The sequence below is a fragment of the Pelophylax lessonae genome, assembly GCF_965119305.1.
Source record: "Pelophylax lessonae genome assembly, chromosome: 1".
Lineage (NCBI taxonomy): Eukaryota > Metazoa > Chordata > Amphibia > Anura > Ranidae > Pelophylax > Pelophylax lessonae.
Window position 1 is genome coordinate 213,325,149 of NC_138768.1, and position 22,841 is coordinate 213,347,989.

General features: G+C 40.7%; 1 protein-coding gene across 1 annotated transcript in view; it reads right to left on the reverse strand.

Moving 5' to 3' along the window:
* The window catches only part of SRRM4 (serine/arginine repetitive matrix 4), a 185,307-nt gene that overhangs the window by 18,517 nt on the left and 143,949 nt on the right, over positions 1–22,841 (reverse strand). The window contains exons 7-8 of the mRNA XM_082268959.1: positions 21,971–22,063; positions 15,104–15,245 (exon numbers count right to left, since the gene is read on the reverse strand). Of these exons, the coding sequence (XP_082125085.1) occupies positions 15,104–15,245; positions 21,971–22,063 (235 nt within the window). The remainder of the gene's footprint in view (positions 1–15,103; positions 15,246–21,970; positions 22,064–22,841) is intronic.

Consider the following 22,841-nt stretch of genomic DNA (forward strand, 5'->3'; position numbering starts at 1 on the left):
GGTCATGTTTAACCTAATTCTCAAATGAATGGAACGTGTTTGAGTGAAACCAACTGTAACAAATCTTCTTTGATTTTTTTGTAATAAGTCAAAGAGCAATTTGCAAAATATCCCAAAAAAACAATCAAATATCATCTGGTCTAAACAAAATCAACACCGGTTGCTGTGGGTCACTGAATTTTGTACTTAGTTTACTGTGTCATTATCTGATTTGATTACATAAAATTCATTTATGACAGGATCCAAGGGAAAACTTGCCTTAGTCTCTTGTCCCACAGCCAGCATGGAAAAATGATAAACACAATGTAATTGGTTCTCAAGGAAAACTACAGAATATCTGAGACAACTCTTCCCTTTAAAGACTTTCATAAATGAGACAAATTTTTGTGATATGGAAAAAAAATATCTCTGTTTATATTTAGCATTGTGTGTGTCTTTGAATTTAAACTAAAAAAACAAAAAATAAAATAAAAATAAAACACGAGGCCTTTGTGACATAAGAAAAACTAACAAGCATTATAATAAAGAGGAAAAAGAAAATCAAAGATAAAGTCCCCTAAAAATGGAAATTGAGAAAAAGCAAGAGAAACATGAAAATAAAGTATACAGATATTCAGATTGACTTTCCTTTAATTGAATAGTTCGAATTTTTTCTCCCCTGTAAGTCCAGATTTAGCAGGTGCCTCACTCTAATAAAACCCCTAACATCTGTCAGGAATCAGCGACTTACCAAGCGGGAACTCCTCCTTTAGTAGGTAAGGTGTAAGAAAAAGGTAACATAATTCCATCATTACATATTACAGGTCAACAAAAACAAACATTCACTCTCCCTCACAACTGTCTACGCCTGGAAATGTATGCAAGTGGAAAGGCAGCTGGCCGGGCTCAGTTGGTGTGTACCCTCTGTTTTATATGGCATTATTTACATTTAAATTTAAAAAGAATAAACCATAAATAAATTTGGTTGATGTTGATTACATATCACTCCAACTCAACTTTTTTTTAATTTTTTTTTTATTACCTTGCTACAGTGATTTGGATTAACATCAATTTGTACAATAGCATTATAGTCATCTTATAGCTATAAAGCCACTGAAGCTTAAAATACAGTTGTCAGAGAAGTGGAAGAGAGGAAACGTTTATTTTTTACCAATCAAAAATGTACATTTGAAGGTATCAACAGAAAAGCTAACCATGTACTTTAAATATACTACTCTGTTGGCCTATTCAGTACCAATGTTTAAATTCATACAGCTATATAGATGGCACGGAGTAAAAGTGAATTTAGCAGCCTAGAGTGGATGAAACCTATACTGTAAATCCTTTTGGTCAGATGCTAATAGCTTTCCACATTCATACGCAGTTTACAGAGGATTCATTTGCATTGACTTCATCATGAGATGACATTCATGCAATGTCCTTACTTGCTACTTGAGGTAACTCTAATATGGCTTAATTAAAAGTGACCCTGTCACTTGTCAAAAAAAGTTCCTCTTGCCTTTAAAAGACGACGGTAAATATTCATCCTCCCCGATGCCCATTCCACCAAACTTTGTTCTGATGACAAAGAACAGGTCCTGCAAATTTCAGTGGCAAACCAACACATCTGTGTTGATCTCCTAGGTTCCCCACACCTGTCACTCCTAGAAGTGTCAGTTCCCGAGCAGACTTCAGAGGACCAGTTCTACTAAACAGAGAGGTGTTTGGCAATGCATCCACCCGGAAAGGTAGTTCTTTTACAGGTAAGAGGTTTTTTAATAAATTTTTGTGCCAAACTAGCCTTATATCTTGACTTTCATGTCTGCCTTGTCAGTTTAGAATTTATGTAAATATTAAAATTTGTGTTAAAGATCTAAATTTGTTTTAAATATATTAAGGAGATAACTAGTTAATTTTCTATTATTTTAGTTAGTATAGTGATCTCCCCTGCTGTGGTATAGTTTTCTGACAGGGGGACGGCCCCCCCACCAGAACACTCCATGTGCTGATCTCTGCTGATCGGCAGATCTTTTTCAGTCATGCCCCTTCGACAAAGGCTAGCCCAACAGCTGGCTTCCGTTGTACCGGCTGAATGTCGGCTGGTTTCTAATGAACCGGCCAATGCCGCTCAACATTCGGCCCGTGTGTACTAGAGTTAACTGTAAGCCCACTCTGAGTATATACACTAACAGAAAATATTTTCCATAAAATACCTTCATTTTTGTTATGCATGCTTCTTACTAGTAGCAATGTATAATAAACAAGTTGCATTTTAGCTTCAGTGTTCCCTGGCAGTCAATATAAGTACTATAGGTCGATTGTTTTAAAGAATTCATGTGTACGGAAGGGACATTACATCTTTATTACCTGGCATCGGGCTCGAGTCTTTAAGCTCTAATGCATGCAATCCATTTTTCAGCCAAGTGACTTCTATGTTCATCTCTTTGTGTTGAAAACAGCTAATATGACAAACAATGGCCTTCATAGCTTAGTGAGTTGGGCATCTAGTGTAATAAGCAATGGTGTACAGTACAATGAATGGACTAGCCCTGACAGACTGACCCCAATTTAAATTTAGCTTTCTATTAGCAGTAACTTGAGCTGCCAATCGGTTATCACTAATCTAATCTAAGCTTTCCTACTATTATATTTCTTATTGGTTTCTTGATTTAAAAATAGGCATTGCCCAAAGTGTTAAATAAAGCATTTATGAATAAGCATCAAATGATACCAGGCTACATTCATTAAAGTGCCTGTAATAAAAACTATTTGTACTGTACCACAGCAACCAATCAAATTAAATAATTTATTCTCCAGGTGTCAAATTCGAATGCATTTTTTTTTTTTGATTGGTTGATTTGTGGTATTTAAGGCAATTTAGATTAAAGACACTTTGATAAATTAATCCTAGTAGTACTAGTTCTTTATTTATGTAAAAACAATGTCATGTTTGCTATATAGTAATCCTGCACCTAATCATTTGGACAGTCTGTGCTGTTGAAACATGACAATTGTTTGTACTACAAAGAGGTGTTCGTGCAAATATAATCAATGAAAGATTAGTATTCATTGTACCGCTTCACCACTCACAATTCAACATGTCCTCCCATAAAATAATGTGCATTGCTTTGTTCAGGTATTCGGACTAAGTGAGGTTCATATGGCTTGAGGGAAATGGCAGATAATGAGTTTTCCAACCGCAGGTAATTAGAAATGAATCAGACTTTAAAGAGCCATCTGTTCAGGCAAGTTTCTCTGCACAAAACAGCCCATGGCAGTAACTGGTGGAATTCCCAAATAAAAAATGCCTTGGCACAATAGCTACCAGAGTCAACTAAAATATCCAACATAATGAAGTTTGAGGAACTCATCTTCATTCTGCTTTAACAGAAAAGGTTTAACAATATCACTTTGTTGTTATCAATATATAAAACAGCATATAGGTCATAGCACCCGGTACTGATTTTAGGTGATTTGGCTAAATAGGCACATCTTAGTCCTGCACTTATTGTTCTGCCTGATCTTATTTTGTTGAGTATTACACCTCTTCTTCAGCTACAAATTTTTATAATAATAATTCCATTTTTAGGCAAAGCGGCATATCAAGAGTATGTTGGCCATAGGCCAACAACAATGACCTAGACTTTGAAAGAGCTCATATTAAAATGACAGCTACCACTTGGCAGTAAGGTTTGAATAAAAACACAATGAGCTTGATTTACTACTAGCCCAGCAAAGTATTCACTTCAATCCTTCAATCAAATGCAAAGGAAATTTCTAGCTTTTTAAATGTTATTACACACGTAATTGGGTGCACACATTGAAGAGGTTAGGTGAAAAATATATTCCTTAAGTAAATATTCCACAGTATCTTAAGGTGTTTAGCCAGCATAAGATTGTTCTTGGTTTTCCTTCTGACCCCTATTCAAACTGCCTTGTTGCAGTTCTAATGAATGGGGCTGCTAAACTGCAGTTGTTCCATGCTGGATGGGTCTGAAATTCAGTAAATTTCATATAAAGGCATTACTAAAATACATAACTTACCAATAAAATATTCTGGTTGAAGTTTCATCGACTTAGGATTCAGTCTGTTAAATATCAGGCTCGGTTACTTTTTTTTTTTAATTTGCACAGATATTACCCATTATTATTTAATAATCTCTTAGTTGATAGCTTAGCTCTGTTTTCTTAGCATTACAGTTTAATAATGTTTAATTGTGCTTTTATTGTGTATCTATGCATTACAAGAGAACAAGAACTGCCCTCTAGTACAAACTTTTACACCTTGCAAGGTCATTTACCATGAACCGTGTCAGTTTAATACTCCCGTCTCTAGTAAGCTCTCTAAGTGTCCCTAATCATATTCTTTGAATAAAAATAATTATTTGTAGGGGTATCTAAAATCTATAAAAGAAACATAAAAAATTGAATAATCAGCAAAATAAAATTCTTAATAGAAAATGCATTCAGGTATATATTTTAAAACTAAAATTTTAATGTTTACAATTTTTAAAAATAGGTTATAGTTTTAGCACTATCATACCTCATACACTGTAGGTTTGAGATATACTGTTTGAAAGGAAAATGTAGCTGGTTATATCAGGGATTGTTGCTAATGTTAGCAACTTGTGAGTTTTTGCCAGCAATCAATATACAAATAATGCTCTATACAAGCCAGAGATATGGGGATAATTTACTAAATGAGTACCATTTAACAGAGTGAATGCTAACTTATCTTTTTTTTCCCCACTTCTTTTAATTGAATGAATATTAAACTTTGTTTTATTTTTCGGTTTTAGCAGAGTCATTTTGAATATCCAAAACTAGGATATAAAAAAAAAAACAAAAAAAACAGAAAATGGTTTTGTACATGATTGGATGATTAAGTGAAAACAGCTAAGTTTTGCTAACTGAAACGTCTATACGTATTTAATAGATGAACCCTATGAAAACTGAATTAACAGAAGAAGGCAATAATTCCCAAGTTATTTTCTTTTGATACAGTCAGTAGACCAGATCTGCATGTTAAACATCTCTTAATGTATTTAATCAATTCCGAACATGAGTAGTTTGATTTAAATCATGAAACACCCACTTCTAATAACATATAAATGTTTATATTGATGTTTGTGATACCTACTGCATCCGACATGACTGGGGAATATATCTCTTAAAGTCCTAGGGGTTTCAGTAAATTACTTTAACACAGGCTAAATATGTACAGATAGCACTTCAGTGCTTGTATGAATAACCCTCAGGGGGAAATCATATAATGAGATATATTAAAATTAAATCTAAATACAGGAGCATTCTATTCATAAAATTGGGAAGTAATTACCACTAATTTATATGCCTGCCAGGTCAGCAAACCTGTGTTTGATTCCAAGTTTTCCTTTCATAACACGACTGAGTGTTTTTTTTTTTTTTTATATACATAAATATGTTTATCTGTTAAAATTCCTTTTCATAATGTGTAGAGGTGAAGTCAATTTAGAAAATGTATAATAATGATTCTAATGTAGTGGTTTTCTAAACAATTTTATGTAGACTGTTGCATGGCTGCATAAACAGAAAAATGATAGCTAGATACTAGAATTGCTGGTGGTTGCTAGATATTTTAAATATTTTGCCTTGGCACCCAATTATTTTGTGAATAGTCTAACCTGTGTACCTAATATGGACTGTAGAACCCTTTCACTTCTACACCTCTGCATGATATTTGAGGGGGGTGCTCTGTAGTCAATAAAAACTGCTGAAACAATGCTTACGAATAACAGTGCAGCAAAGGCAGAGATCACCGGTAGTTATATGTTTATCTGATTTGTGGTAGGATCAAAAGATTTTATTGCACTCATCAAAAAGATATAACCAAATCCTTTAATCAGACCAAAATGAACCACATGAGATAAGTGCGTTGTTAGGATTTACATACATTTTAGAGCTTTACTAAAACAGGTGCACACAGAATCTGGTGCAGCTGTGCATAAACCAATCAGCTTCTAACTTCAGCTCGTTCAATTATGCTTTGCCAAAACAAGCTGGAAGCTGATTGGTTACTATGCACAGATGCACCAGATTCTGTGTGCACCATTTTTAATAAATCTGCAACACTTTTCGAAAAAGTCAGTAAGTGACGAAACGTCAGGGACGTGGCCATACGACGTGCCTGGTGATTGATCGGGTGAGCGGCAGTGTCTCACCGGAGAGTCCTGGAGAGTCCTGGACCCGAACGCTGGTACATCACACGTCCGGAGCAAGTGAGCACCCTGATCCCCACTCTTGATTATGATGTGCTTTGCATATTTATATCCCAAGTACGTGCATATTAGTGGATTTTAAATGGAATAAACTAGCTCATACGTTATTGCACTAGTTGGCTCTCCTCTTTCTTTTATGGTTTATGTGGAGCGGCATCTTGAGAATCACCAAGGATCCATTATTCCCTATATCCGGTGCAGTGGTGCATATTCCAAAGCATTATCAGCCCCATCCATGAGAGTGGAGGGCAAAAAGTGGGGTGAGTGTTCTAGCTGAGGGGAGTGGAGCACAAAGGTGGCGGACACTTTGTTGGTGTGTTTCTGTTCAGTTTACACTGGAATCTCACTGGATCATCACATATCTCTATTCTCCTACTATTGGACTTTTAGTTTTCCTACTATTGGACCTTTAGTTATACATTGATTTATCCATGTGTGTTTCACTTGATTTATTGTCCACTAATTAATTTTGGGATTGGATTTTCAGTGATTATTTGAACACATGTATATACTGTAAATCTATTTATTGATTTAATTGTTTGTTTATTTTGTTCACATATATTGTGTGCACTTTTCTGAGTTGAGTGCTGCTAGGTGGGATTATTTTTATTTTTCACTTTTTTGGTATATTGTTTGTTTTTAAGCAGCGGCACAATCATTTAAAATTTTCTGATGCAGGATCAGCTCATTAGCGCAGGAACCTGCTAAATATAAAATCTGCAACACTGTTTGCACTCTTAAATTGCAGAACAGTTTTGCTGTACTCTGGCAAAGATCAAGTATAAATGGAATTTTAAAATACACAATTGTATTTTGGATCTGTTACATAGTCCATATTTTCAGTTCAGTATTGCTAGACCTCACAAAAATACCACATTATATATATATATATATATATATATATATATATATATATATATATATATATATATATATTTTTTTTTTTTTTTTTTAGCAAATGAACAATTAGTGAGCAAACATATGGGGCTACAGATTAAAGTACAGCTTTACTTCCAAGAAAGTCTACATGCTTCTGGAATTTTAGGGCACATTGACATTGAATGGGTAAAACTGATAATGGTGCTATGATAAAAGCTAGCTCCACATGTTGTAAACCCCAGTAGGGAGCTTACACATTTCAGAAAGTACATAAATGTTGCCTCCCTCTAAACATTCAACAGTGAAGAGCCTTAATGTGCACTGTGTAAGACATTGATGGTTACATAGTGTTTAATGAAATAAACCTAATGAAAGCCACTTGGTATTTCATCCAGCTAAATTTACCCTCCGGGGAATTCTTTTATAGACACAGTCTGCAATTCATTTAATCAGGGAGAGGGAAATTGATAACCCACGCTGGCATTTAAAGTGTCATTTATTTTTATCTCTCAAATCACCCCTAACTGCTTGAGGATCCTGCTTAGCATTGTAGGGAGTAGGCAGACACTTTGCCGTCTGTTGATTATACACGTATCACATCAAACAAACCAGGCTGGCTGCTAGTAGTTACAATACATTGTATATAACAATGGTAAGTAATTATGTGCAAAAGCATGTTGCAGCAATCTACAAAATTTGCATAGCAATTAAGGCTAAATGATATGTGTGATTTCCAGCGATGCTACCATTTTCATCACCATTACTTTCAGACTGCTTAATCCAGTAGTGATCATGATGAAAGATGGCTGACCAGGCTGGCTTATAGTTACCCTTGGTCACTCCAAACTTTTCTTGGCTATTCTAAAGCTTTTCCAAGGTCTTCCCAGGTGATTACCTGGGAGTCTCACGTGAGGCATTTGTATAACCTTATCTAGCATCTCAAAGCAATACATTAGACTTAATGTAATCAGGAAAGGACAATGTCACTTTCTAGGCCTTAGACACATGCAAACATAAAACAAATCCATATTTAAACTGAAAATTTAATATAACTGGTAATGTACGGTATTTATTTATGAAACTACTTCAGTGTGAGATGCCATGGTCTGTTAAATAAGTATGTGCCAGCTGTTATAACGGCAGCTGTTGCCACTGTCTTCATATTTAGTAACATTGTGTCATAAACTCAAAAGCTAGTTTTGCAATATTTATGAGTTTAGTAAAACTGAAGAAGTATATTGTCCTAATGCCTAAAACAAAAATAAATTTGTACCACAAAGGGAGAAAGAGGGTATTTATTCCATAACGAACGGATGGTTCTGACAGATGGCCAGGGTCTCTTGGGAGTACTAGGATGAGCAGAATTCCTGCCTGTTGCATTTTTGTGAATTTAACGTAACAGTCATACATCAGATGTTCTCAAATGGCCTTAGGGGTAAAGTTGGGTACAGTCACCTATGATCTGTCATGAAATGAGTACTCACTTTTAAGTCACTCATCATATATTTCTGTATGAACACAGTACCACTAGTGAACCTAAAGTTAATTTACTTTTTTTTATTGTAACTTCACCTCCCATATTATTATGTCTATAAAATATACTTTTTAATGGTCTGCTTTCATTTATTCAGATATGCCCTGTGCAGTGACTCTGCACTGAGCTAAGGCCTGTAGGCCCACACTATTACTGTAAAGGCCCATACACACGATAAGAAAATCAGAAGTAAAATTTTGTCCGACGAACGATCTGCCAATTTTCAGATCGTTAGTATAATGCTTTTGACAGCCGATTATGAATTTTCAGGACAACAAAAATGGGCTTTTAGACTTACCGTAAAATCCATTTCTCTGATGTTCATTGACGAACACAGCTCCTGATATTCATAATCATTGGGATGTCCCAAAGCAGTGTTTAACATGAGGAGTAGGAACAACAAAAAAAAATTCCCAAGGCAAAATATTAGCCAACCAGGCAACAGGAGCTCAATCAAACAAATGGAGCTCAGCTGAAAAAAAAAAACAACACACCCTCAAAGAGGATCAGATCCTCTTAAACAGCAGCCTGCAAAACCTTGCGGCCAAAAGAAGCATCCGCAGATGCCAACACATCCACTTTATAAAACTTTGTAAATGTGTGCACCGACGACCAGGTAGCCACCTTGCAAACCTGCGTCACTGACGCCTGATGACAGAAAGCCTAGGAGGCACTAAGCGCCCTAGTAGAGTGCACCTTGACAGGGAAAGGAGGAACCTGACCCCTGATGGAATAGGCCTGAACCACCGTCTGTCTGATCCATCTGGAAATGGTCACAGAGGAAGCAGACAACCCTTTTCGAGGTCCATCCATGAGCAGAAAGAGAGAGTCTGACTTCCCGAAAGACTCCATAGCTGCCAGGTACACCCTAATTGCACGGACCACATCCAAGGCATGCTAGGCAATTTCCTTTGGATGTTTAGGTCTACGACACAGGGAAGGCAACTTCATTCAAATGAAAATCAGAGACAACCTTTGGAGGGAACGATGGACAGGGGCAAAGAAGCACCTTATCCCTGTGAATCACCAGGTAAGGTGAACGACAGGATAATTCCACCACCCTGCGCACAGAAGCAATAGCCACTTAAAAGGTCACTTTTTGGGACAGCGTAAGCAGGGGAAACTTCTGAATATTTTCAAAAGGAGGGTTCTGTAGAGCTTAAAGCACCAAATTAGGATCCCAAGGCGGCAACAGAGCCCGCACTGGAGGGACCAAATGTCAGACACCCTGAAGAAAGGTACGCACCAGTCTGTGGCCAAAGGTTGTTGGAAGAAGATCGCCAAAGCTGACACCTGGCCCTTGATGGTACTCAAGGCCAATTTCTGTTCAACCCCCCTGTTGAAGGAAGCTCAACATCCGAGCCACCAAGAAGGAGCGAGGAAGAATCCCAAGAGACTCACAGAACGCAATGTACATCTTCCACATACGATGGTAGATCTTCCTAGGGTTAATTTCCTAGCTTTCAACAGTGTAGGAATCACTGACTTAGATAAACCCCTATCCTTCAGCACCTGGCATTCAACAGGCAAGCTGCCAAAGCCAGCGACTGTAAAGCAGGATGGAAGATCGGTCCTTGGGACAGCAGATCCTCCCTGAGAGGAGGTTGCCGAGGCACGTCGGTGACCAGCCACACCAGATCGGCGTACCAAGCAAGGCCAGTCTGGAGTCACTAAGATGACCAGAATCCCTTCTGCCTCGATCCTGCGTAGAAGTCTTGGCAGAAGCTTGAGAGAAGGGAAAGCGTAAATCAGATGAAACTGACCCCACCAGAGGATCCCTTGACCAAGCCACAAACCTCTGCACCTTTCTGTTGAGGCGAGACACCAACAGATCCACCACGGGGGTGCCCCACCACAGACACAGCTGATGAAACACCTCCGGATGAAGGGACCACTCCCCCTGGGTCAAACGCCTGCCGACTGAGGTAATCCGCCTGCCAATTTTCCACCACGGGAATGTGTACGGCAGAGAGGGCTTGAACAAACCATTTTGCCCACCTTAGAATGCCGACTACCTCCGGAGCTGCCAGGACACTTTTTGTGCCTCCTTGGTGATTGACATAAGCCACGGCCGTGGCATTGTCTGAATAAATGTGCACTGGACAACCCTGAAGATGATCTGTTTAACGATCCAGACACAGTCTGATCGCTCGGAGTTCCAAGACATTGATCGGAAGTCTGGACTCTTCCAACATCCAGATCCCCTGAGCAGAATGCTTGCCAAGGACGCGTGGACGGAGGAACTAAAGCAGACTTTTGAAAATTCAGAATCCAGCCAAACTCCCACAGAGTTTGTATTGTGATCTCTAGGTTCTCCACCAGACTAGAGGGAGACTCCGCTCGCAGAAGGTGATCATCCAAGTAGCCCAGTACCATGATCCTCTGTTGCCATAGCAAAGCTAGCACAGGGCTAGCACAGGGCTAACACTTTTGTGAAAACCTGAGGAGCAGATGAGAGACAAAAGGGTAAACTGATAAAGCTCCTCTCCTACAGCAAAGCAGAGAAAACGCTGGTGACTGACACATGTTGGAATGTGAAGGTAGGCATCCCTAATATCAATAGCGGCAAGGAAATCCGCCTTATGCAGGCATGCCACCACTGTTTGAATGGACTCCATTTTGAACTTCCGTTCCCGCACAAAGCAGTTTAGCGCCTTGAGGTCCAGGATTGGACGCACTTTGCCTTCCTTTCTGAGAATTGTGAAAAACCCTGAAAATGTTTCGGGAAACAGGACAATCACCCCCTGAAGGAACAGGTCTTGTACTGCCCCAAACAGGCCCTGTAAGCGGTCCGGGGACAGGTGCAAGTTGGAAGGAGCTTTGTCCAGTGTCTGGAGAAGCCCGATCTTGGCTTGCCAGACCAGGTTCATTTCGATCCTCCAGAAGAGGCCCCCGAAAGACTTCAAGCCCTTGTCAGTCGACCCTGAGGTTTCTTGCCCTTAGTAGCCTTCAGAAGAAAAGTACTCTTCCCCCCTGTGAAACTTATAATGATGTCATCCAGGGTAGCTCCAAACTGGCAATCTCCTTGAAAAGGAAGATAAGTCAAGGCTTTTTTTAAAGTCTGATCCACAGACCAGCACTTGAGTCAAAAAACATGCTGAAGGACCACTGCGAAAACAGAGAGGCGAGCCATCAGCCGCATCCAAAGAGGCATCACAGATAAACTGCAGCCCGGCAAAGGCAGGGAGGAGCTGTTCCACCTCCAGGTCACGGTGTAGGAGGTTAGCCCACTGGGTCAGAGTTTGTGACACTAGGGCAATGGTGAATACCGGCCTCATTGCCGAACCAGCCAGAGTGCAGGCCACAGCCTCCACCTTCCGGTCAGCCAGATCCCTAAATGAATCATGGTTGCCTTGTTCAATCTTGAAACTAGAGGGTCCACCACTGGTGGCACAGTCCACTGCTTAAGAAGGGACTCCTCATAGGGGTAACGCCTAGTAAAGTGCTTAGGGACCTCACCGGGATGCTTTGGTCGCCCCCACTCTTTAGCGACAATTCTATCAAAATAAGCAGGGAAAGGAAACACCTTTGCCGCTTTGGATGGCTTGTGAGTGCCAAAGGGCACCTGCGCCTCAGTCGCAGCTTCAGCTGCCTCCTCTATCTTCAGGGTATCGTGCACAGATACAATCAGTGCATCCACCAGCTCCTTTTCATGCGTGGTTGCAGACATGGAGGAATCATCCTCACTATGAGAGGATTCCAGGCGCGTGGTTGCAGACCCAGAAGAGTGACCCACATCCGCAGGGGCCGAATCAGATTTAGAAGCTGATGAGAAAGATGAGGCAGGGGAAGGTGGGGGGCACTTTTTGCTAGCCCGTCGCCCCCAAGCTACCTCCACCCGGGACACAAGACACTCCAGGATCGCCGTCAGTGCATGGACGGATGGTTGGGACCCGGAGGGCCCTGTAGCCTCAGAGAGGAGATCAGGTGGGGAAATGTGCTTCAAAGACTCCATGAGTCACCAGGGGGACCCCACAAAAAGTGTAAAACACTGCTAAGGGACAACCCCCACCGCACTGGCAGCACCACCCAGTTGCCAGACACAAAGCACCAAGCGATCCTCACCAGAGAGGGAGAGGATCCCACCAGACTCACCACCCACTGAAACAGTGTCCAAGTAGCCCAGTACCACGATTCCCCATTGCCATAGCAAAGCTAGCACAGGGGCTAACACTTTTGTGAAAACCCGACTCACCACCCACTGAAACAGGCACCTGCAGCCACCAGGAGAATCTGCACTACACTGGCGGTGATCAGGAAGTAAAATGATCTAGGAGTCAGCACCAGGGGATAAGGAGGGGCTCCCACCATGAATTTTCTGCCCACAGGGCTCCACTGTCATGGCCACTGTTATTTCCAATGGCAAACCACAAGAAAAAGGCCACCGGACTACACAAACATGGCTAGAAACACACAGACTACAACAAAATGGCTGCCCCTCATGACACCAGGCCTCAAGGACAGATCCAGGCAGGACTGGGGCCCTGGCAGGAGCCCCCACCTGGTAAAACCCCCTCTCTGCACAATCGATCGTCCAATCACGCACCCCCCCTGGCCCCCATCACCAGTTAGCGCGCTGCCCCATCCCAGGAAAGTGGCCAGACCACGCAAAAAGCCCCAACGTGGAGGGGGGGAAGGCAGGATGAGGGGCTTGGCAAGGGGGGTGCCTGCAGGAAGGAGGGGAACCTGGGGGTCCGACTGTCCCGAAGAGGTGCCCACATCCACCCCAAAACCCTACAGGGGGGAGAGTGGGGACAGCTACTCACTATACCAGGAACCAGGCGGGAACTGCTTCAGACAGAACCCCTTTCTTAATCAAAATGGAGGGCTGTCAGCCAGGAGGAACACTGTGACTCGGGCAGAGACCCGGTCATGTGCGACCTCACGAGGCGTTTAACTACCCGTCCAGAAGGGCTATGTCACTGCCGACCTATCGTGGATCCGAGGTCTGCGTGTGCTCGTTAGCCAGACTGAGGTGACCACTGCATCTAGATTATCCAGCCTGTCACCCAGTCTGGCAGTTGATTGTAGATTTTACAGGAAAAAAATCCAGGAGAAAAAAAATTTCTATCTAAAAATCTTTTGCCAGGGCCAAAGATTCCAACAAGGAAATAGATCCTTTCTCCTGACTTATCAGAAAAAAGCTGAGTGGCTATAGCAGAGAGAGAGAGTATACCCCCTGGGACTGCCCAAGGGTGTAGCGTGTAGCCAGAATTCTTTTCTACCTAGTGTCCTACTCCTGTAAGGGGCAGTATAACCCAATGGTTATGAATATCAGGAGCTGTGTCCGTCAATGAACAAAAGAGAAAACTGGATGTTCAGGCTATAAAATGTTTATCGTATGTGAACACAACGTCCAATTTTCATGTAATTAGTACAGATTTGGTCCGAAAAAAATCGTAAGAGCAAGAGTACGCTTGTTTGGAAACTAAAGAATACATACAAAATAATTCAACACATGACATCACTTCTGAAGTTGAATTCTGTCGCATGGGAATTTTCGTATGAAAGTAACCTGTTTACTTTCGATTTGAGACTAGCATGCAAAAAAATCAGATGAAGATTCGCTGATAATCTGATTGTGTGTACGAGGCTTAAGCCACCCTAAATGCTGTTCAAAATTCCATTATGATTAGTCTTTCTTATTTTGTTACAGAAATACTCAGATGCACCTGAAAGTGTTGATAACACATTAGGCCATAGTACTTGCAGTGGTCAGCATTGCTGCATTTAAATTTTTGGTTCAAATCCAAATAGTACCACAACTACATGAAGTCAACATGTGTTCCCTATGTGTTTCTAACCTGTTTCTAGGCTGCTGGAACAATCTAGAAAATATACTGATGTTTATATTGTTGAATTATTCTTCCTGATCCAGTTTGAATGTGTATTTGTTTGGGCTTGTATGACTTTGTTAGCAAGAGGGTCAGGTCTGTGGAGGGAAGAGGGTTAGGGTAAGGGCAGTGCATTACACATACAAAAAATAAAACCAAGCGTTTGGGTTTCATGTACTGTTACTCTAGAATTAAACGTTTTATCTGCTCTATATTATTAGAGATCACCTGCTAGTTATACTTCTCAAAAATCTGCTGATGTGCACAAATGTTTCTTTCTAATCTGAGAATGTATTCTTTTCATTCCTCAGATACATGTTTTATAAAATAGCGGTTGCAATCCTGACAAGACATTGTAAAACAGTGAACTACTTCTTATAAAACTGACAAAATGATAGTATACGGGTCTAAATCTTTACAATATCCTCTGTCATAAAGACATACTATGCTACTGGACCATATAGTACATATGACAAATGCATTAATGCCAATTAATTGCTATTTGTTTCAGACCCATCCAACACTAAAAGTGAGCAACTTCAGTAAGCTGCATCCATTCCTCTATGTAGCACACAAGTAGAAAGGGACGCTGCTGTTTTGAAGTGAAAAGTTCTACTTACTGTCATCTTGGTGGAGTACGTGCTGTTTTTTGCAGACAGAGGGGGGGCTTCTTTCTGCTTCTTATTTACAGACCTAGAATGATGGTATTTGTGCTTTTTTCTTTTTGATTGATGTTTTTTTTCTCTAGACTGCTCCCGTGGTCTGAAATAAAGGAGTAAGAATATCAGTCATATAAGAACTGGAAGAGGCGATGCTATTAAACCTACAGCTTCTCAAAGAATGTACAGTGCCTTGCGAAAGTATTCGGCCCCCTTGAACTTTTCGACCTTTTGCCACATTTCAGGCTTCAAACATAAAGATATAAAACTGTAATTTTTTGTGAAGAATCAACAAGTGGGACACAATCATGAAGTGGAACGAAATTTACTGGATATTTCAAACTTTTTTAACAAATAAAAAACTGAAAAATTGGGCATGCAAAATGATTCAGCCCCCTTAAGTTAATACTTTATAGCGCCACCTTTTGCTGCAATTACAGCTGTAAGTCGCTTGGGGTATGTCTCTATCAGTTTTGCACATTGAGAGACTGAAATTTTTGCCCATTCCTCCTTGCAAAACAGCTCGAGCTCAGTGAGGTTGGATGGAGAGCATTTGTGAACAGCAGTTTTCAGTTCTTTCCACAAATTTTCGATTGGATTCAGGTCTGGACTTTGACTTGGCCATTCTAACACCTGGATATGTTTATTTGTGAACCATTCCATTGTAGATTTTGCTTTATGTTTTGGATCATTGTCTTGTTGGAAGACAAATCTCCGTCCCAGTCTCAGGTCTTTAGCAGACTCCATCAGGTTTACTTCCAGAATGGTCTTGTATTTGGCTACATCCATCTTCCCATCAATTTTAACCATCTTCCCTGTCCCTGCTGAAGAAAAGCAGGCCCAAACCATGATGCTGCCACCACCATGTTTGACAGTGGGGATGGTGTGTTCAGGGTGATGAGCTGTGTTGCTTTTATGCCAAACATAACATTTTGCATTGTTGCCAAAAAGTTTGATTTTGGTTTCATCTGACCAGAGCACCTTCTTCCGCATGTTTGGTGTGTCTCCCAGGTGGCTTGTGGCAAACTTTAAACAACACTTTTTATGGATATCTTTAAGAAATGGCTTACTTCTTGCCACTCTTCCATAAAGGCCAGATTTGTGCAGTATACGACTGATTGTTGTCCTAGGGACAGAGTCTCCCACCTCAGCTGTAGATCTCTGCAGTTCATCCAGAGTGATCATGGGCCTCTTGGCTGCATCTCTGATTAGTCTTCTCCTTGTATGAGCTGAAAGTTTAGAGGGACGGCCAGGTCTTCGTAGATTTGCAGTGGTCTGATACTCCTTCCATTTCAATATTATCGCTTTCACAGTGCTCCTTGGGATGTTTGAAGCTTGGGAAATCTTTTTGTATCCAAATCCGGCTTTAAACTTCTCCACAACAGTATCTCGGACCTGCCTGGTGTGTTCCTTGTTCTTCATGATGCTCTCTGCGCTTTAAACGGACCTCTGAGACTATCACAGTGCAGGTGCATTTATACGGAGACTTGATTACACACAGGTGGATTGTATTTATCATCAATGGTCATTTAGGTCAACATTGGATCATTCAGAGATCCTCACTGAACTTCTGGAGAGAGTTTGCTGCACTGAAAGTAAAGGGGCTTAATAATTTTGCACACCCAATTTTTCAGTTTTTTATTTGTTAACAAAGTTTGAAATATCCAATAAATTTCGTTCCACTTCATGATTGTGTCCCACTTGTTGTTGATTCTTCACAAAAAAATTACAGTTTTATATCTTTATGTTTGAAGCCTGAAATGTGGCAAAAGGTTGCAAAGTTCAAGGGGGCCAAATACTTTTGCAAAGCACTGTAGGTATACCAAATGGAAAAGCTCCTCAACGAACTGACCTATATCTGTTACAACATCATATCTAGCGTGCCTGTATGCCAAGTACTGATTCTACCTGCTTCACTCTCTATAGTACTATGGAGCAGCTGAGTAATAAACCCTGGGATGCAGCACTTAGATGTGCCACAGATGAGAGGAGCCGTTCCCCCTCTACGGTATAACCTTCAACATTTAAGAAGACTAAAGATGGACATTACTGGCTAAAGTTTTCATCACTTGCTTCAAATAATACTAATATTGATTATGAATATTTTTGTTGAAAAACAAACAAACTTTAAAAAACATAATTCAGCTGAAAAGTCAATATGCTAAACTGGACATTTTGCTCTGTGTAGTTTACCAATCACATTTCAGTTGCTGTTTCCCTAGTTAAAAACTTTCATTATGCTTCTATTGGCTATGGAAAATGCATGAGCTTTTCATTTTCTTTAGTCTTTGTACATCACCTCCTTGGATTATATACTGAGACAGAAGAATATTACAAAATATGGTTGGCTTTTTTATATAGAAGAAAAAAACTATGGCTAGTAAATATAAAATATGAACTTCTGAAAAGAAACTCTATATCCATTGTGCAGGATGCCAAGAATGGGTCCTGAACGGCTGATGTGGCACCAATATTTGGGTTAGGGTTCCTTAAGGGAAATGTTTCTGTAATCAGGGGTCTCACCCAAGATAGGTGAGAAATTCTGGGGTAGTCAAATAAAGGAGAGGACTGACTCACAGTCCTCTCGGTATTATTAGAGACTTATTTGGGACCCGGAATTCTGGAGGTTCGGAGTGACATTTGGGTGGGAAAAAGGACCTCAACTTCTGGCTATGAGAATTCCAGCTTCCCTTTATGATGTTTGTGCTGAAGATAAGTGGACTTTTCTGTTATGTTTGTTGCTGCTGAAAGTGCTGTATTTGCACTGAACAACAAATAAACACCTTCATGTTTAAGACAAACGGCTTTGTACAGGCATACCCCGTTTTAAGTACACTCACTTTACGTACACTCGCGAGTACAGACACAGCCTGGTCAGCTTGGCATGGCATTACTCCCAGTTTTTAACATTGGCGTCTATGGGAAATCTTGGTCAGCTACTTCCAAACCATAAGTGACAGGGATACCAAACTTAGGGAGCAATGTGAGGGGACCCAGGACTACAACATATCCTATTTGTGGCCAGCCAGCTTGCCTAGGAAATGAAAAAAGGTATTGCTTCACTTTAAGTACATTTTCGTTTTACATACATGCTCTGGTCCCATTGTGTACTTAAAAGCGGGGTATGCCTGTACATGGTCTTGAGGAGCTATACCCCTGAATATTACACCATGTATATAAACTATATTGCCAAAAGTATTGGGACACCTGCCTTCACACGTACATTAACTATAATAGCATCCCAGTCTTAGTCAGTAGGGTTCAATATTGAGTTGGCCCACACTTTGCAGCTATAACAGCTTCAACTCTACTGGTAAGGCTGTCTCCAAGGTTTAGGAGTGTGTCTAGGGGAATGTTTGACCATTCCTCCAGAAGCAAATCTGTGAGGTCAGGCACTGATGTTGGACAAGAAGGCCTGGCTCGCAGTCTCCACTCGAATGCATTCCAAAGGTGTTCTGTCGGGTTGTGGACTCTGTGTAGGCCAGTCAAGTTTTTCCACCCCAAACTCGCTCATCTATGTTTTTATGGACCTTGCTTTGTGCACTGGTGCGCCTTCAGGGACCATCCTCAAACTGTGCCCACAAAAGTATCAAAAAGCAAAAAGCATCAAATTGTCCAAAATGTATTGGTATGCTGACGCCTTAAGAGTTCCCTTCACTGGAACTCAGGGGCCAAGCCCAATCCCTGAAAAACAACCCTACACCATAATCCACCCTCCATCAAATGTTACACTTGGCACAGTGCAGTCCAGTAAGTACCTTTCTCCTGGCAAACTCCAAATCCAGACACGTCTATCAGATCGCCAGACGGAGAAATGGGATTCGTCACTCCAGAGAACACGTCTTCACTGCTCTAGAGTCCAGTGGCAGCATGCTTTACACCACTGCATCTGACATTTTGCAATGCACTTGGTGATGTAAGGCTTAGATGCAGCTGCTGGGCCATTTAAACCCATTCCATGAACCTCTCTACGCACTGTAGTTGTGCTAATCTGAAGGCCACACGAAGATTGGAGGTCTGTTGGTACTGACTCTGCAGACAGTTGGCGACATCTGTGCACTGTGCGCTTCAGCATGCGCTAACCCCGCTCTATCATTTTACATGGCTGTTGTTTCCACTTTGTTATAATACCATTAACAGTTGACTGTGGAATATTTAGAAGCAAAGACATTTCACGGATGGACTTATTGCACAAGTGGCAACCTATCATGGTACCACGGTTGAATTCACTGGGCTCCTGAGAGTGACCTATTCTTTCACAAATGTTTGTAGATGCAGTCTGCATGCCTAAGGCCCCTTTCACACAGGCAGACCGTTCAGATCCGCCTGTTCCTTTTTTTGGCGGATCTGAACGGTCCCCCCATGCAATCCTATGGGGCATCGGATGGCAGCAGAAACATGTCCGCTAAGATCCGACCCGATCTGTCAAATCTGGACGGATGGAATCCCTATTTTCTATCCGTCCAGCGGATCGGATCGGATGGGATCGGATGAGAACGGACCGACGGTCCGTTTCCATCCGATTTCCCCCATAGAGATGCATGGGGAACTGACAGCTGTGTCTCCGCACACAGCACAGAGAACAGCTGTCATCCTCCTGCTCAGTGGGGGATCGGCGGATCGATCTCCCCCTGAGAAAAACGGAGTCTGTCCAACGGACTCAGTGTGTGAAAGAACCCTTAGTGCTTGGTTTTATACACCTGTGGCCATGAAGGTGATTGGAACACCTGAATCCAATGATTTGGAAGGGGTGCCCTAATACTTTTAGCAATATAGCGTATATATTTTCAGTAAACAGATGGCTGGATTAATAAGTGTTTATGAATATGCCTGGAGCTCAGCTTTAAAAACGCAATATTTGTTGAAGATTCTGAGGTATTAGAATACATTTCAGCAGCAATGTGGTGGTTTTGTTTTAAACTGCTCTAGCGGTTTCCAAGAAATGACTATCATTATCTTATGGATTGTTGACAATGTCAGAAGAAGGAGGTGATTCTGATTTAGTAGGCTTGTTGAAGGGAAAATCTGTGTTCACAGCTTCATATTCTTCTATGTGACAGTTGCCAGACTTTTATATAAAACAGGGGTATGGGATCCAGTGTGAAGGTCTGCAAAAACAACTGGACACACGCAGAGAGAATCACCTGCCATCTCCACAGAACAGCCCAACAGCTGTCATAAAACAGAATGTAAACAGAGGAAAGCAAAATCACCAGTGCCACTTAGAGGCTCCTGTTCCGTCTGTGACATTTCCTCTGACAGACAGTGCATTTTATCAAGGCAGTAAATATTGTACATGCAACAAGCTGTCCAAAAATGAAAATAATAAAGGCTTAACTTGATAAAATGTCCTAATACATAAAAAACATGGCCAAAATAGTTTTTTTATGATTTTACATAATACATTAGGTTATAATAACTCCATAGTATATAATATTTATAAACCTAGTTATTGTCCACAACCCCACAATAATTTTTATTGCGAGAGTTTTGCTAAATGAGTACATTTTTCACTTGCAATCATCTTGTGCAAAGGAACTTTAAAACAGAATATTTCAATGACTATGAATATATGATTAAAGTGAAAAAAAAAAAAAAGATCTCTTTGTTATCACAAAGGGTGGATCTAATTATTCGCTGCTAAATAGCAGATACCACAAATTGTTCTATACCACATAATTAGGTTTACAGTTTAGTAGCCAAACAGTCCACTGTAGAATCTCTCTTAGGGTCCTTTCACACAGGCGATCCGATTGAATCCGCCTGTCAGTTTTTCAGGCGGACCGGATTGGATGCTCCATGCATCCCTATGGGGCAGCGGATGTCAGTGGAGACATCTCTCCGATCCTATCCGTGAAATCCAGACAGATGGAAACCCTATTTTCCATCCGTCCAGCGGATCTGATTGGATGGGACCGGATGAGAAAGGACAGGCAGTCCGTTCTCATTTGATTCCCCCATAGAGGACAGCGGGGATCTGACAGCTCCGACTCCACATACAGAGCGGAGATGGAGCTGTCATCCTTCTGCTCAGCTGGGATCGGCGGATCGATCCCCCGCTGAGCAGAATGGCTCCGTCGTGTGAAAAGACCCTTACAGCCCATAAAAATGGGTTCCAAAAGCTCTATGAAAAGAAATATGTCATGTGGCACTGTACTGAGTTGAACATAATGCATGGGTTTATTATTAAAATAATAATAGTATCATTAATACTATTTGCAATAAAATCCTGTTTTCTCTTAAACAACAATCTATCCATATATACAGTCAGTGCATTCGGAAAGTAATCATAGTGCTTCACTTTTTCAACATTTCGTTATGTTGTAGGATGATCAGTGGAAACAGTATGCACCTGAGCTCAATTTTGAGTGTCAGGGCAAAGGGCGTGAATACTTATGTACATGTGATTTTTTTTTTTTTTTTTTAATTGCAAAGATTTCAAACAAACTTCTGTCATCATGGGGTATTGTTTGTAGGATTTTGAGAAAAATAATTAATTTAATAAATTTTGGAAAAAGGCTGTAACATCACAAAATGTGGAAAAAGTGAAGCGCTGTGAATACTTTCCAGATGCACTGTATGTGGATTTGCTTGTTCATTTGGAGTTGAAAGCTTTCTGATCTAGTTCTTTTCAGGCAAATACTTAGGTCTCTAACCTGATGAGTCTTTTGGCTCAATGATTAAGTCAAATCATCCACATAATAACTGTTATCAATAACTGTGAACCACAAAGCTATGGCATACTATGACATATTGGCCATATGTCCAAAAACATTACACAGAAATGTTTAGGAAGTTGTCATATATCAAGTATTATTGTTTTTTTACCTGTTTTCAAAGCTTGAAGATCTGGACTCAGAACTTACTGAGCGAGAATGCCGGTGATGATGGTGGTGAGATTTTCGTGATCTCCCGCGAGTGCTTTGCAAAATGCAGAGAAAAACAGAATTATTGTTTCAATCACAAATGAAGTTATTTATAGGCATCTAATATTTCAGCCATTTATTAAATACTTATAAAATTAAGTAACGCATTACTGCATTTTGGAATTGGATGTGAAAAAAATGAGGTTACCTTGACAAAATACACTTTGGTCTTTTTAAAATGACAACACTTTTTTATCTTTAAATTCTTACATTGCAGTCTTTAATGTTTTCACTTTTTATTTGCAATGCCTTCAAATATCTTTCTTTCTTAGGCCTCATGCACACTGGAAGTTTGGCCATCTCTCTTTCCTCCTTGCAACAGCACTCTGGAAGAAAAAACACTTGCCGCTTGTAAACGCTATTAAGCGTTTCGGCGCGTCAAGCACTTAGGCGTTAAATCCCTTCACTGCCAGAATAATAATGACTAAAGGCTACACGCACCTAGCGTAACACACATTTAGACACATCTAAACAAGCATTTTTTCTGCCAAAACGCTGCTGCTCCCAGACGCACTGGCTGGTGGGGTTTCTTTCTGCCCTCAATGTGTCCATCGATACATAGGCTAACATGCAGTGGCAGTTAGAGGCAGAAAAAACGCCAGACCCCCCTAACAGCAGGGATAAAATGTTCAGTGTGCATAAGGCCTTAGTGAAAGCTTCTGCTCTTCTACTCCAGTGCTCTATGTTGCATAAATTAGTTAAAGACTACACCACTTAGTATCACAAGCAACTCACACAAATTGAGAGTTGAAAACAAGAGGAAGCATTTTGGC